The sequence below is a fragment of the Prunus dulcis genome, chromosome 6 (genome assembly GCF_902201215.1).
Source record: "Prunus dulcis chromosome 6, ALMONDv2, whole genome shotgun sequence".
NCBI classification, from domain to species: domain Eukaryota; kingdom Viridiplantae; phylum Streptophyta; class Magnoliopsida; order Rosales; family Rosaceae; genus Prunus; species Prunus dulcis.
In genome coordinates this window covers 22930822-22947254 of record NC_047655.1, presented here as the reverse complement: position 1 = coordinate 22947254, position 16433 = coordinate 22930822, and the positions used below count along the sequence as shown (strand labels likewise).

The 16433-nt window shown below is 36.1% G+C and overlaps 3 protein-coding genes and 1 long non-coding RNA gene across 4 annotated transcripts; 3 read left to right on the top strand and 1 right to left on the bottom strand.

Moving 5' to 3' along the window:
• The first annotated feature begins 1673 nt into the window (after positions 1-1673).
• Positions 1674-2756, top strand: LOC117632136 (putative disease resistance protein RGA4). Its single transcript, XM_034365549.1, has one exon. It carries the CDS (start codon positions 1719-1721, stop codon positions 2655-2657), a length of 939 nt encoding a protein of 312 aa, XP_034221440.1. The 5' UTR covers positions 1674-1718; the 3' UTR covers positions 2658-2756.
• A 711-nt stretch (positions 2757-3467) lies between these two features.
• On the top strand, positions 3468-6178 carry LOC117630486 (putative disease resistance protein RGA4). The gene is made up of 2 exons (XM_034363195.1): positions 3468-5862; positions 6174-6178. The coding sequence occupies exons 1-2, from the start codon at positions 3468-3470 to the stop codon at positions 6176-6178; spliced, it is 2400 nt and encodes a 799-aa protein (XP_034219086.1).
• A 31-nt stretch (positions 6179-6209) lies between these two features.
• LOC117632996 lies at positions 6210-7254 on the top strand. Its single transcript, XR_004586561.1, has 3 exons — positions 6210-6453; positions 6749-6859; positions 6988-7254. It is a non-coding gene; the product is annotated as an uncharacterized LOC117632996 (long non-coding RNA).
• Positions 7255-14791: 7537 nt separating this feature from the next.
• LOC117630485 (uncharacterized mitochondrial protein AtMg00810-like) lies at positions 14792-15439 on the bottom strand. Its single transcript, XM_034363194.1, has one exon. The coding sequence runs from the start codon at positions 15437-15439 to the stop codon at positions 14792-14794; it is 648 nt and encodes a 215-aa protein (XP_034219085.1).
• Positions 15440-16433: the final 994 nt, after the last annotated feature.

Sequence of the window (16433 nt, the reverse complement as noted above, 5' to 3'; positions counted from 1 at the left end):
TCCATACTCATATTAACAAGTAGCAGAGCAGTTATGGCCATGGCTTTTCTTTTCTTTTCTTTAAACCAGGTTAACCGTTAGTACCAGTGTCTGGGAGGAGAGAGAGAGAGAGAGAGAGAGAGAGAGAAGAAATAATGGGTTAGGGTGTTTTCTAAGTAATCGTAGATATTCCTCATCCCATTCAAACGCTCCTTTTCTAGCAATACAGTGTGCTTTGTGTTCAAATTATTTGGTGGCTTTCTATGTCTTTTTAGGCCAACAAAGATAGAAGAAACTTTTTGACTGGGGGAATGTATAATGTATATGTGATATAATTTCAATTTCCGAAAAAGAAAGAAATTAATATATGCGTTAGCACATCAGACTGTTTGACAATAAAAGATGCAATCTTATATATCGATATAATTTTCTATTCTTCTTGTGCTTTCAATAAGAAACAATCTCATGTATGGTTACTTTAATCACTATCTTTCTCCAATATTAATTGCTAAATTGTTATCTATTTCATCTTTTGCGTATTAATTGCTAAATGAGAGATCTCTCATTTTTATACTCATTAACGCTTTTCAAATACAATAAAAACACTAAAATTATAGAACTGTAAAGCAAAAATACTTAAACTAAGAACAATAATAATTTTTTTTTTGTTTAGGGTCAGGTCCCTTTGCAATTTAGATTGGTTTTGTTGGGAATTTGGACAGTTAAAAAGATCATACACATTCAGGCCCTCTTAGACATGATTCATATTTTTGAAGAGAGTTTCCTTCATGAAATTTTACCTTCGGCCTAAGACCAAAGAAGGAACAAAGTAGGCACAAAAAGGCCCAGGCCTAGCAAACTTGCGATCAAATTCATCACAATGGAACCTGAGATCACGTGGAAATGCTAATAGGGGTTGTGGTGGGTGAGGGGGTTGCGAGAGGGGTTCAATTGACCCACTATCTAATAAGAAAGAGAAAATATTGAACTTGAACTTTTTAATGATTGAATAGTTGGATTGAACCCCTTCACCAAAAAAATCCCCCTCATTGTCCACAAAGTGAGGAGAATCTAAATAGTTAGACCCAAGCTTGGAAGCTCAATGTTGATTTTGATTATTTCAAAAACAAAACAGAGTGTTCCTTTTATTCTTTGCTTTTGCTTTTGCTTTTGCTTTTGATTAGGGGAATGATTTAAAAATATAATGAAGAAAACAAAAAGACAGGTATCTTTGAGGTTTCCCCTTCCTTGATGTGTTGGTATAATATGATTCGAAATTTAAATGCCCAGACTTCGAACCAAGAACAATACTTAAACTTAGAAGAAAAAAGATCCTTTTTTTCTTTTTGAGATCACAAACAGAGGACAATCTTACATAGTTTATATTTAAAATAACAAAATAAAATAAAAAAAATAAAAAGAGATGCTTTTTTAAGTTTCTTTGCTTTTGCTTTTGATTAGGAGCATCATTTAATAATGAAGAAAACGAAGACTGAGGTATATCTCTTTGAGGTGTCCCCTTGGTCGATGTGTTGGTATAATATGATTCGAAACTTAAACGCCCAGGCTTTGAAAAAGAATATTATACAAACAAATATTGCTTGATTTGCAAGTCTAATATAAGTTCCTTTCCTCCCATCTCTATATAAATCCATAACATGACCTTGAGAGACACATTGCGTTTGAGTAACAGCAGTTCCTGTTGTTTTTGCTGTGTACGTGAACAAATTATAACTAAGATGTCAGAAATTGTTACTTTTGGAGCTGAGGGGATACTGACGAAGGTGGCTTCACTTGCCCAACAAGAATTCAATCTTCTGCGGGGATTCAAAGGAGAACTCACAAGTCTGCGTGAATCATTGTCCAAGGTTCAAGCCATGCTACAAGATGCCGGGAAAAAAAGGGATCGGGCCGAGGCGGTCAAAATGTGGGTGAAGGACCTTGAAGACATAGCTCATGATGCTGATGATGTGTTGGATGAATATGAATATGAAGTTCTCCGGCGTAAGGTAGAAGTGCAAGACCAGATGAAGAAAAAGGTACTCAATTTCTTTTCACTCCACTACAATCCCATTGCATTCCGTCACAAAATGGCACATAAAATCAAGAAAATCAACTCATCTTTAGTCAATCTGAAGAATGAGGCAGCTAGTATTGATCTAGTTGAAAGAACATTCCAAGGTGGAAGCTCTCATGATGCAGGAGTTGACAGGGAAACCGTCTCCAGCTTTGCTCAAGATGAAAAGTACGTCGTTGGAAGGGAGAAGGTTGTGTTAGATATAGTAACAACCTTGATCGACTCAAGCAATACTCCAAAGAATTCTCTCTCGGTTATGCCCATTGTAGGATTTGCTGGCTTGGGAAAAACAACTTTGGCTAAATCTATATATAATCATGATGAGATAGGCAGACAATTCACTATAAAAATATGGATATGCGTATCTATTCCTTTCGAAGTCAAGTCGATTTTAAACAAGATCTTGGTACATTTTAAACCAGAAAAGGCTCAAGAGAAGGAAGCAGCACTCAAAAATCTTCAAAAACATCTGAAAGGAAAACGATATTTGCTTGTACTCGATGATGTTTGGAACGAAGAACCTGACAAATGGAATGATTTGACGAGTTGTTTGTCAAGTGTTAAAGATACCCAAGGAAGCAGCATTCGATTGCAAGAGTAAATACTCTTAATTGCTTGATTTACAAGCCTCTTACGAGAGTAGATTTGCTACGTTTGATGATGCCTTTATTTTTTTATTATAAAGAAATATAGTCATTAAATGCTTATTGCATAGTGTTATTGGTTCGAAACCAATGAATTTGTTATCAATCTAATTCAATTCAATTTTTATATTGGATTTGAGATTTTACAATCTGATCCAATGTGTTCGGATGTCAGGATCCAATTCAATGTACATTGGATTGGATTGAATTGGATGATCGGTTTGTATGAAAATATGATAATTGCAAAGATGATCATATAGAATTTAATCCAATAGAAAATACCATTAAGTATGTACTAAATAGTCATAAATAAATTTTAGAAAACAACACTACAATACGAAGTTTGACATTTAAAGTTCAAGTTACATCCATTCCTTAAAAAAATCAACACAAAAACTTAGAAATCTAGAATGTTAATATATAATTTTTTTTGTTCAAAATAATATCAACAAAGTTGTGTTGGTGTGTTGGTGTAAGTGGAACGTAAAAGGTGGTTTATGTTCGAGCACTGGAAAAGAAAAATATTTGCATATATTTTTAAAAGGTTGGATTCTAGATTTGCTAACCAAACCGGTCCAATTAGTTTAAATTTTTTTTTGGAACCAATCCAATTCCAATATTATTGAAACCAATAAAATTGGAGTAGATTGGTCAATTTTGAAATATTGATTTGGATTTTGCACAGACCTAGTAATTATAGTTAATTTTTAAACATTATCATTTAATACAAATTCAAACTCGTGTGCCAATAGGTTTTGGGAAATATGATGCGTTTTGAAAACATTGATGGATGGCGGGTTATTCAAGAAAGTACCATATGGGATTTATCAGATGGAGATGAAAGAATCATGTCGATTTTGAAGTTGAGTTTTGATGAATTAAAACCAACTTTGAAACAATGCTTTGCATATTGCTCAATGTTTGTCAAAGATTTCAATATTCAAAAGGATGACCTGGTACAACTTTGGATGGCTCAGGGATTGCTTCACCGTTCTTCTAGCCAAAGTAATCTAGAGATGGAGGACGTAGGAAATCAATATTTTAATATTCTATTGGAGAAGTCCTTTTTTCAAGATATTTCAATGGATAACTATAATGTGATTACCCATTGCAAAATGCACGATCTTGTGCATGATCTTGCAGAACGTGTTTCAAAATCAAAGAGCAAGGACTCCAATGATGTTCGACATATGGCCCAACCTTCAACCTCAGAACTACAGGGAATTCCAAAAGGAATTGTACTGCGCTCAATGTTTTTCGAAGGTGAAGTTCTTGGTAACATCTTATCGAGATTTAAAGGTTTGCGTGTCTTAAAATTACAGGAGGCTGATATTGATGAGTTGCCAAATTCAATTGGAAAGTTGAAACACTTGAGGTATTTAGATATTTCAGAAACAATGATCAAAAGGCTCCCCCAATCTGTTGGCAAGCTTTATAACCTACAGACATTAAGAATGCGCAATCTCGATCTTGAAGAGTTTCCAAAGAAACTGCAAAGTTTAATCAACTTGAGACATATTTATTTTGATAGGTATTATGGTATGAGATATCCTGTTGGCATGGGGCGGTTGAGTAATCTCCGATCATTATCTTATTTTATTGTGGGTAAGGAGAAAGGCCGTGGAATAGAGGAGTTAGGTGGCTTAAAGCATTTGAAAGGCAAAATATCTATTTGTGATCTGGAGCATGTGAGAGATAAAGAAGAAGCAAAGAAAGCAAAGTTAGCGGAGAAGACAAACATACGCGAACTAGAGTTTGAATGGGGGAAATACAGGTCAAGCGCCATAAACAACGACAGGGATGTCCTAGAAGGCCTTAAACCGCACTCTGAATTGAGAATTTTGAAGATTTGCAACTTTAGCAGTGATCAATTTCCATCGTGGATGATGAGTGGAAATTTGTTTTCTTCCTTGAAAAAATTAAGTATTGATAATGCAGAGAACCTAATTGAATGGACGGAAGCTGCAATATTTCCTCGCCTTGAGGAGCTGTTCCTGAGGAATTGTATTCAATTGAAAAGTGCTCCTACTCATTTTCCATGTCTCCAAAAGTTAACAATACATTCCATGGGTAGCGGCATGCCGATAGCTAATATAAGCACTCAGCTCACCACTCTTACTCATCTCACAATAACGACGACGAAGGAACTTGCTTCTCTGCCGGAAGGCATGTTAAAGAACAACAAAAATCTTTCATATTTGGAGATACAGAGGTGCCCAGATTTAACTTGTATTGCTGCGGATGTATTTGGTTGTTGTGCATCTCTCGAGTCATTGAGTATTTTATGGTGTCCTAATCTTAGGACTTTGCCTGATGGGCTACACACTCTGCTCTCCCTTAAGAAGTTGATTATAATGGATTGTCAAAGTCTGGAGTGCATCCCAGTTACACAGGGTGTCGCATCTCTCTGCAAATTTCCTATTCTCAAGTGTCTTGAGTTATGTATTCTACCTGAGGGGCTAGAATGCTACACCTCTCTTCAAATGTTGAAAATAGAGAAATGCTCCAAAATAACATCCATTCCAATCACACATGGGCTTCCATCTCTCCGCAAATTACAGATTTGGAATTGTGATGAATTATCAAGCCTACCGAGTGGGTTACAACATTGTACCTCTCTTGAGCACTTGTCTATTATCTATTGCCCAAATCTTGAAGCTATTCCAAGTTTAGACAGCCTCACACAACTCCGTCAGTTGCAGATCTATAACTGTGATGGATTAAAAGATGTACCCCCAAGTGCGTTTGCAGCATCCCTCACCCGCTTAAAGGAATTGTCAATTGGTGGGTTTTGGAAAGAGCTCGATTCATTTCCTGCTTTTCAGGTTATTCCACAACTTGAAATATTAAACTTGTACGGATGGCCGAAGCTCAAGTCTCTGCCTGAACAAGTTCAACACTTCACTTCTCTAACTTATTTGTCAATACAATCCTTCGACGGCATGGAGGCTCTTCCAGAGTGGTTGAGAAATCTTGCATCTCTTGAGTACCTATATATATTGCGGTGCAAGAATCTGATGTATCTACCTACACTTGAAGCTATGAAATGTCTCGCGAAATTACAGTACATATGGATTAATAATTGTCCTCTTCTGGAAAAGAGATGCAATAAAGACAGGGGCCCAGAATGGCCAAAGATTTCACATATTCCAATTGTCGACTGTAAGTTTTTCTATTTTCTTATTTATTTTCTTTGATTCTGAAATAAATTATTTTCTTCTTTTTACTTTTTTTTATTTTAAAAACAAAAAAAATAATAATAATCTTCTTTTGGTGAATTGGGGGCTAAGCCCGAACATAACTAAACAAAATTACATATGGGACTAGGCCTACTAGAGAAGCCCTATCTAACTTAGTGTTCATTTTACCTCCCATTTGACTTGTTTAATCATGTAAACCGCTAAGAAAAAATGTTTGTGCGATTCATTCTCACTTATCATTAATTAGGTTGTTATCTTCTATTCGCATTTTAGTTTAATCATTCAATACTTCAAATAAAGATATGAAAACCAAAACAAATTAAACTAAACTCAAGTGTTCTCCACATTCAATACATCCACATACACACCATATAGAACTCAGGGATGATTTATACCTCCACATGTAAATAGAACTCAGGGATCATTTTTTCTTTCCACAAGCAGCATTGACCAAAGTTGTTTTTGATCAGTGGGTAGAGGGACAGGTGTTGATCAGGGGGTGCAGATTGAAGAAGCTATGTTTCTGGAAAATTAATTTCATTGTAATTATAAGGTACAAGCAATTCCCAATTTTCAGTGCATTATTATACTTGTACTCTTCCCCAGCCTTGTTGTATCTTTTCCTTATCAGCTTATGCATCAGCATCTATTAGATTAGAGTGTGTACTTTTTCTTTATACAGCTTCTGCTTTTGCTTCGTATCAATCAAAGATTAATTTTTATAATTTTGAAGATTTTCTGATGAGTTTTTGTCAAACTTTCTCCAAATTTTAGCTTCCAATTTTGCATTTCTTTTCTAGCCTTTTTTCTTATTATTTCATTGTTTTTTTTTATAACCAAAATAACAGAGTAGGAAGGTGATGGAGACATTCAACCAATTGTGGCAGTTTCCCAATCAGCTCAATCCTTGGAAGGTGATGCCATGCGAGGAAAGCTTTTAACGGCTCTGCAACTGAAAGGTATGCATGGCCTTCGGCTTGTTTTCGTGTTGCTTTATTCGTCAAGAACTAAATTTGCACTTCTTGTTTGGAAACAGGGAGGGTCATTAATGTATCTTTCTGATTGTCTTTCAAATCTCTATTATCAGGTTCCTTGGGAGATTCAGTTTTGCGGAACAATTTTTTATTATCAAGAATCCGATCAAGCAAACTTCAACACTGCAGGATTTTGAGTTTTTTTTTTGGGCACACTTTCTCTCTATAGGCTTTATAAAAATTTCTCTCCTGAATCTGATCATTTGGGTGGCTTAGAATTCCCTGTTGAGAGAAAATAGATTATGGTTTAACATTTGGAAGAACCTTTTGTCTTCTTTGTTTTATAGTTGTGCCTTTGCTAATTTATTCTCATCATTGTTTCTTGCATTTTGCTTTGGCAATCTTGGATTGTTATGAACATATAGATGCTGCATTACATGTTTTCTATTTGTTGGATTGGATGTCGATCAAATAACTTTAAATGTTATTTTATTTTTATAAAGATGACCGTTGAAATAAGATAAAGAAAATAGATGGCACAAAATTTTACTTGACCGAGTCATGCATGACTACTACAGCATACTTATTGTCATTGACCAAGAAAGAAATAAAATTTTGGAAAAAAGAGGAAAGAAAAAAACTTTTCTTTTAAAATAATTAAACCCCAAAATAAGAAAATGGTAAAGCCCTTAAAGAATCAAAATAATAACCGAACATAAACTTAAATCAGGTCCAGAAAACGTATTGGGCACGAGGCCCAGATTTTTTTCAGCTTAGTTCGGGTTTTTATTTGGGCCTTCGGGCCTCCAGTTTGCAGACATAAGTTTCATGAGAGACTCAAGATTGTGCGCATTTACTCTGACAACCTATCACCCAGGCTTTACATTTGGTGGCGCATTAAATGCAGTATTTTTTATTGGGAGATTCACTATAATACCCAATATTGGAGCCTAAATTATAAAAAAACCCTATATGAAATGGACTTTAGAAACACACCCAAAACCCATTTACAACATAACAATAAGGCTTTTAACTTCTTTTAAATTACAAAACTGCCATTGATTTCTTAAAACAAACCCAACCCAAAAACCTCATAAAACAGCCCAAAACACTCAATGGGGTATCAAAGTAATTTAATAATTAAAATTAAATTCAATAGGGCCAGCTATTATTTTTTTGGGTTTTTTTGGGGTATGTTTATAGAAATTAAATAGTGTAGGGTTTATTTATAGTTTTAGTGCTAAGAATGGGTATTTGACTAAATATCTCTTTTTTATTTTATTTAGAGTGTTGTTAAACGAACTTTAAAATTAACTGAGTATATACTATTATAAAAATATATATTGAATTACTGATTTATCATAATATAAAATGACAAAAAAAGATATATGAAATTGTGAAACAAATATAATTTTAATAATTATACCATACTAACCATATTCAACCATAATCAAGAGATTGCTTGTTCTATTGTGTTTTTAACGAAAGATGTGGTGATTGCAAGAACTTAAAATTGCAAAAAAAGTGTCAACAGTTTTAGTAGAAACATAAATCTATATGAAAAGTCAAAGATTTATAAACACTATTAAAAAAATCAAGATAAAAATCAACTATAAAATAATGCTACAAGTATTAGGATGTATCAAGAGTATTTTTAGTAGTTTTATAGGGTGTACTTAGTTAATTTTACATTTTAATTAAAATATTAGGGTATACTTAGATCATAGAGTGTACTCAATTAATTTTAGGGTTCGTTTAATAGTACTATTTATTTAAGAGTTCCAAATCTCTGTATTTAGAATTCACACATTTACCCACATTTAGCTTTATCTCGACCATTACAACAATACAACAACTTAAAATATAACATGTCAGTTATGATAAAATTTAATTTTTTATTTTCCAAAACTAACATTAGTCGTGCTGTTAACTCAAGTCTCTCTCTCCCCTCCCCCTTTTTCTCTCTCTCTCTCTGGGGACCCATGATGAGGAAAATAGAGAATTTGAGCTTCTCTTTATTTTTATTATTAGTTTATATTGTGCTTCCTTTGTTTGGGTTCATGGCTTATTTTTTAAAATTAATTAATTTTACGTAAAAGTATTTGACTATTTTATTTTGAGTTTGATTATCTATTCATCCATTGGAATCCTCAAATAAATATGAGGAGAGATGTTTCCAACCATAATTGACCGATATAAAGCTAAATACGAGTAAAAATGTGGACTCCAAATGCAGAGGCTCGGGATACTTGATTTAATATGGGTATAATTGAAAATTTAAACAAACTTTGATTTACATTCCTACACAAACCAAACATAGGAAATGAAATAAAGTAGTATTTCCTGATTACTTTACTAGCATTATCACATGGGAAACGGAAATTTTATTTTTCATCCCTTAAGAAAAGAAATGAGAAATTATTTCCCATCATATCCTTTCCGTGAATCAAACAAGGTTGATGTTAATGTGCCACATAATTCATTAACTTTCGTCGATTTTTCTTTTAAAAATTTCAAAAGACACCTTAAAATTTTGTTTACAACCCATTTCATGTTACAGTTCCAATTTTATCCCTATAATTTGTTTTCAAAAATTTTATGAAAGACCAAAAAGAAAAAAAATACTAATTAAAAAGAAAAACAAAATAACCCATCTCCAAGGTCTAAAATATCGATGATATCGGAAAAATCGGTAGTCTAAAAACACGAAAATTTTGATGGAAATATCAAGATATTATCGATATAGATAAAAATTGAATAAGTTGAAATTTTTTTATTGAAAATTTGGAGGATGTTTATTTAGTCAATTATCTATTAGTTTATCACAAAAAATTGGAAGGAAATGCATTGCATTGCATGATGGGTTTAACTAATTTAAGTTGATTATGTAGCGAGCTTACAAACACTATGAGTGTAGAAAATATTTAGTAATTAATGAAAAAAGATTAAACACACCATAATCATTTATATATAACGATTTACTACAATATTTTATACTTTATACATTGCATGGCAAGATACATGAGTGACTTAGTACCACATAGAGTTTCTCTTTGCGTATTATCACAAAAACATAAGCAACATGGTGGTTAAGACGTTAGAGGAGTGAAATGGCAGGGGTTTGAATCCCCTTTGCATGTGTGCTTTGTGTTATTATTATTATTATTATTCCATTACGTCAATATTTTCGATATTATAATGATATTTTAACAAAATATTGCTGAAGTAGCGAAATTATCGACATCGATATTTTCCGATATTATCGATATTTATACGATATGTACATGGAAACGTTCCGAAATATCTGTGACCCGAAAAAACGATAATATCCTCTGTATTTTAAACTATGCCCATCCCACCCCATTGCAGCTCCCCATTCTCTACTCACCCACGACTGGCCCCTGAATCACCCACAGCCTGAGAACAAAATCCCCCTGCCTATTTCTCAATTCTCTGCTCACAATATACTCTCTTTTTCATTATTTTTCTGTACTATGTCACTTCTACTTTTGCAAGAATTCAAAGAAATACAATATTAGAACGAGATGCATAATCTAATCTCTACTACTGAGAGAACATAAGAAAGATAGAGCCAGGAGAGTGGGCTAAGGGATTCGCGGGGAGGTAAAAGAGGGGGTGTGGCGCAATTGACTGCGGTGGCAAATTTGCACCAAAGTTGAAGTTTACGTGGAAAATGCCAGATTATTTTATTGGGTGGTAAATATACACACCCTATTGATTCATGAGGTATTTGCATTGTTATTTTACCCTATTATAATTTAATTGTGATTCAAACTCATGTACCAATAGGTTTTAGGAAGTATGATGAGCTTCAAAAAGAGTGATGTATGGCGGTCAATTCAAAAAAGTACAGTATGAGATTTACAAGAAGAAGACAAAAGAATAATATCGGTTTTGACGTTGAGTTTTGATGAATTAAAATCAACATCTTTGAAGCAATCCTTTGCATATTGCTCAATGTTCAACAACAGGTTTGACAATTGAAAGGACCCGCCCCGAATTTCCCAAAATCCGAGGCGAATCCTGTTGAATTCCAGACATCACCCTGATGTCGGGCCCACTTACTAAAGATCGAGACTTTCTGCCCAAATTTCGGCAGAGTCTCCCTTAAAAATTGGACATTTTCCAAAATTTCAACCTGCATAAAAACGCATTTAACATCCACAACTGGCAGCATGCACAATATAATTTCATGCAATTCACATAAATGGCCTTCGGCCTTCTAATAATTCTCAACTACGAAGCATGCTAACAAATCAATTCATGCCTTAAGCAAGGCAAATGATAAATTCAAAATATAAATTATGACTATTAAATTTCAACATATGAGGTTTTAACCTCCTAACACAATCACATTTTCACCTCAATTTCAGGACCAACAACAAGGTCCGAACCAATCTCCATAATGACTAACATTTACTCAGCGGCTGCACCTAATAACCTTAGGCTGCCTACGTACCCTTCTTGAGGGATCAAGCCACACGTAGTTCTTCCATAAAACCTAATTCCACACATAGGCAATACCTTATTTCATTCCTCTGTATTTCACACAATCTCCTCATACGCCGGTACAACCAACGCCACGTATGGGGCCTGTCAACACGCCGGATAACCTACGCCACGTGCGACCATGCCATACTATCAATATCTCCCCATACGCCGATACAACCAACGCCACGTATGGAGCCTGTCTCAACTCCAGATAACCTACGCCACGCCAGACCTACACATCATATCACATATCTCCCTATACGCCGGTACAACCAACGCCACGTATGGGGTCTGCCGACACGCCGGATAACCTACGCCACGAGCGACCTCAACATAATATCACAATATCTCCCCATACGCCAGTACAACCAAAGCCACGTATGGGGTTTGTCTCAACGCCGGATAACCTACGCCACGCGAGACCTGAACATCATATCACAATATCTCCCTATACCCCGGTACAACCAACGTCACGTATAGGGTCTGTCCGCACGCCGGATAACCTACGCCACGTGGGACCTAACTTTCACAAGGAGGTACTTGTAGTGTAACCAAAATCCAGGGATGTGCCTAAGGTAGTGCGTATAGCACTTCAAACTGACATTCTAGACTCTTTTGTACCCTTATACCAACATATATATTAATTCTAATATTGTGTTGACCTCAACAATAGTCTAGTACCTGATAATCCCCTGGGAAGGTGAGATACTTCGGGAGACTCACTGTCAACCAAGGGTTAAACTACCCTAACCCTGGTCAAGCGGGCCCACGAGGACCACGACCTCCAAATTCTGATCCGAAAGTTCCTATGGGTTCTGCAAGGTATAGGACACTCGTCCTACAAGTTTGGTTCAGATCGGACGGTCAGATCGCTCACGATCACACGATCTGATGGTTATTATAAAACATAAACTTTAAATTATTAAATCGGAACATCTGGGGCTCCGATTCATGATCCGTGAATAATTCCTACACGATCCTAGAAATACCTAGATTAACATATATTAAATTTGAGACCATCCAACAGTCCTAACCTATCTAACTCGGATAACGAGCAATATGCGATATCCGTTCGATAGTCAAACGACGTCCAAATTGAGATCCGCGAAATCCTATGCACTCGTGACAACCTAAGGATCTCATCGAGACATAATGCAACTTCACTACCCTCGCCCACCCGCCACATGCGCCGGCAGCGTTGGGTGTCCAAAGCGATTACGCATCGCTGGAAAATCTCAAAATCACGGCTCCAAAATCCTACCCTATGTATAACGCCCTATTTAGAGTCACTTTTGTTCTTGGACCTATCCTAAAAACTGACCGAAAGTGGCCGGAAACGCGATCCCGGAAGTGGCCGGAATCGCGATCCTGAATACCGGCCGAATTTCAATTCGAGAATCGAATTGGCTACGCTAAGAATTGATCCAATCCTACCTAACAGGCAGCTAGAGCATGAAAAGTTGGTGAGAAACCATACCTCGCTAGTCGAAATCGGCAGCCAGAGGAGGGAGATCGATGGTGGCTACGCTAAGAATTGATCCAATTCTATCCAACAGGCAGCTAGAGCATGAAAAGTAGGTGAGAAACCATACCTCGCTAGTCGGAATCGGTGGCCGGAGGTGGGAGATCGACGGCGTCGAAGATCGGACGACACCGGCCGCTTCTTCTCCATTTTTCGGCGAAACCACGGCGGCTAGAGGCGGGAGTCGGCTGGGGCTGGAAGAGGATGACGCCCCAGTTATTTTGGTACCGGCCCTGTCCACAGCCGTGGCCGGTGGCCGAGGTTTCGAAGATAGAGAGAGACCGACGGGGAGAGAGAGAGAGAGAGAGAGAGAGAGAGAGAGAGAGAGAGAGAGAATCTGATTTTTCATAAAAATCCTATTTTGAAATAATTACGATTGTGCCACTGGGCTTCCTTTGACCATATCTCTCTCGTTACAACTCCGATTCGAGCCCACCACGTGTCTATGAACTCGTCTCAGTACGACCTATCTAAAAATACTAGTCACTGCTCTAAACTCTCTCAAGGTAAGAAAATGACCAAAATACCCCTACCTTAAGGGTAAATTTGTAGTTTCCCTTAAATAATTAAATAAGGGATTAAATTTGGAGTCGGGGTGTTACAACAATTGAAAAGGATGACTTGATCAACCTTTGGATGGCTCAAGGATTGCTTTACCCTTCTCCTAACAGAAGTAATTTAGAGAAGGAGGACATAGGAAATGAATGTTCTAATATTCTATTGGAGAACTCATTTTTCAAGATGTTACAAAGGATGACTATAATGTGATTATCCATTGCAAAATGCATGATTTTGTGCATGATCTTGTAAAAGTTGTATCAAATTCTTTTTAAATCAAGTTGAAAATTGAAAATTGAGAAAATAAAGTAATAAATCCTTTTTAAATCAAATTCTCCTACAAAAACTAAGTATAAAGATACATAAATGTGTAAATTTATAGACTTATACTTATCATACTTTTTCTTTATACAGCTTCTGCTTTTGCTTCGTATCAATCAAAGATTAATTTTTATAATTTTGAGGATTTTCTGATGAGTTTTTGTCAAACTTTCTTCAAATTTTAGCTTCCCATTTTGCATTTCTTTTCAAGCCTTTTTCTTATTATTTTATTGTTTTTTTTTTTTTAATAACCACAATAACGGAGTAGGAAGGTGATGAAGACATTCAACCAATTGTGGGAATCAGCTCAACCCTTGGAAGGTGATACGATGGGAGGAAAGCTTTTAACGGCTCTGCAGCTCAAAGGTATGCATAGCCCTTGGCTTGTTTTCGTGTTGCTTTGTTCGTCCAGATAGCACTAAATTTGCACTTCTTGTTTGGAAATAGGGTCATTAATGTATTTTTCTAATTATCTTTCAAATCTGTATTATCAGGTGATAATAGAGAGAGAGAGAGAGAGAGAGAGAGAGTTGAAGAAGAAAGACAGAGTACTTTTAGAGAGATTTGTATATTGATCTTTTATCATGACTGATTACAATGATGAGTATGTTATATACAGAGTTAATCCTGGACTGATAACAATCTAACTAACATCATGTGGTGTCACATGCTTTGACACTAACTAACTCCTCACTATTATTATAGTTATCATTCCCCCTCAAACCCAGTTGTGGTGGGTATCCTAATCTCAGATGTGCACAATGTTGTGAGAAAATGGGACTATGCATAGCTTTGGTAAACACATTGGCTAGCTGTTCTTCGGTTGGAATATATTGTACTATAATATCTTTTCTCTGCACCTTTTCCCTTATGAAATGAAAATCAATATCCAGCTGCTTGATCCTGGAGTGGTATACTGGATTGGAACTCAGAGCCATGGCAGACAAGTTGTCACAATTCACTATAGGAGGATTGGGTGGACATATTTGCAAATCCTGCAAAACCTATTGTATCCAAAAGAGATCTGCCGCACTGTTTGCCAAGGCTTGATACTCAGCTTCTGTAGAACTTCTAGAAACTGAGCTCTGCTTCTTTGATTGCCAAGATTCAGGATTGTGACTCAAGAAAACTACAAACCCAGTAGTTGATCTCATGGTATTGATGTCCTCGGCCCAATCTGCATCACTATATGCAGTGAGGTGCCAAGGGCCAGTAGTAAAACTGATACCATGCTTCGGAGTGCCTTGAACATATCTCAATATTCGTTTGATTAAATGAAAATGAACATCTGTTGGTGCAGTCATATATTGATAGGCAGTATTCACAAGATAAGCTATATCTGTTCTTGTAAATGTCAAATATTGCAAAGCCCCTACAATACTTCGAAACATAGTAGGATTTGACAAGACCTCACCTTCTTCTTTCAACACCCGTGTATGTGGTTTACACGGTGTAGGACAAGCTCTGCAAGAGGTCAGACCAGATTTCTGCAATAAGTCTCTAGCATATTTTTCCTGACTAACAAAGATATCCCTCGAGTCACTATAAGTAATCTGTAATCCCAGAAAACAAGCAAACTTCCCAATATTTTTCATTCCAAAAACAGAACTTAAGTCATCAACCAGAGTCTGAACTCTGAACCAACTGTTCATTAGACCCTGTGAGAATTATATCATTGACATAAAGAAGCAATATCACAATCTCTGATAACCAGTAAACTTGGCATTCCAAGCCCTTGGCCCCTGCTTGAGACTATATAGAAACTTCTGCAGTTTGCAGACAAAATGGGAATGAAAAGGATCCTCAAATCCTTGTGGTTGACGCATAAACACCTCGTCCAACTCACCGTGCAAAAAAAGCATTTTTTTTTACATCAAGTTGTCTTAACTTCCACTTGTGCATAACTGCACTCAATACCAATCGCACTGTGGAGTGCCTTACCATTGGACTGAAGGTTTCTCCAAAATCGAAACCAGGTTCTTGACTGAAGCCCTAAGCTACAAGTCGGGCCTTGTACCGTTCTATAGAACCATCAGATTGTCTCTTGATTTTATAAATCCGCTTACTGCTGACAATATTTTTATTGCCACGGTAACAGAGAGAGAGAAAAGAGAGTTGACGAAGAAAGACAGTATTTTTAGAGAGATTTGTATATTGATCTTTCATCATGACTGATTACAATAATGACTCTGTTATATACAGAGTTAATCCTGGACTGATAACAATCTAATTAACATCACGTGGTGTCACATGCTTCGACACTAACTAACTCCTCACTATTATTACAGTTATCGTCAGGTTCTTTGGGGGATTTAGTTTTATGGAATAATTTTTTGTTAAAACTCCGATCAAGCAAACTTCAACACTGCAGGATTTTGAGTTCTTTTTTTTTTTTTGGTCACACTTTCTCTCCCTAGGCTTTGTAAAAGTTTCTCTCCTGAATCTGATCATTTGGGTGGCTTATAGTTCCCTGTTGAGGGAAAAGAGATTATGGTTTAACATTTGGAAGAACCTTTTGTCTTCTTTGTTTTGTAGTTATGCCTTTGCTAATTTATTCTCATCATTGTTTCTTGCATTTTGCTTTGGCAGTCTTGGATTGGTATGAACATGTTGATGTTGCATTACATATTCTCTATTTTTTTGGAT

Bases quoted from the DNA above. Each gene is read 5' to 3' on its own strand.
- LOC117630486 (XM_034363195.1), top strand. From the start codon at position 3,468: ATGCGTTTTGAAAACATTGATGGATGGCGGGTTATTCAAGAAAGTACC.
- LOC117632136 (XM_034365549.1), top strand. From the start codon at position 1,719: ATGTCAGAAATTGTTACTTTTGGAGCTGAGGGGATACTGACGAAGGTG.
- LOC117630485 (XM_034363194.1), bottom strand. From the start codon at position 15,439: ATGAACAGTTGGTTCAGAGTTCAGACTCTGGTTGATGACTTAAGTTCT.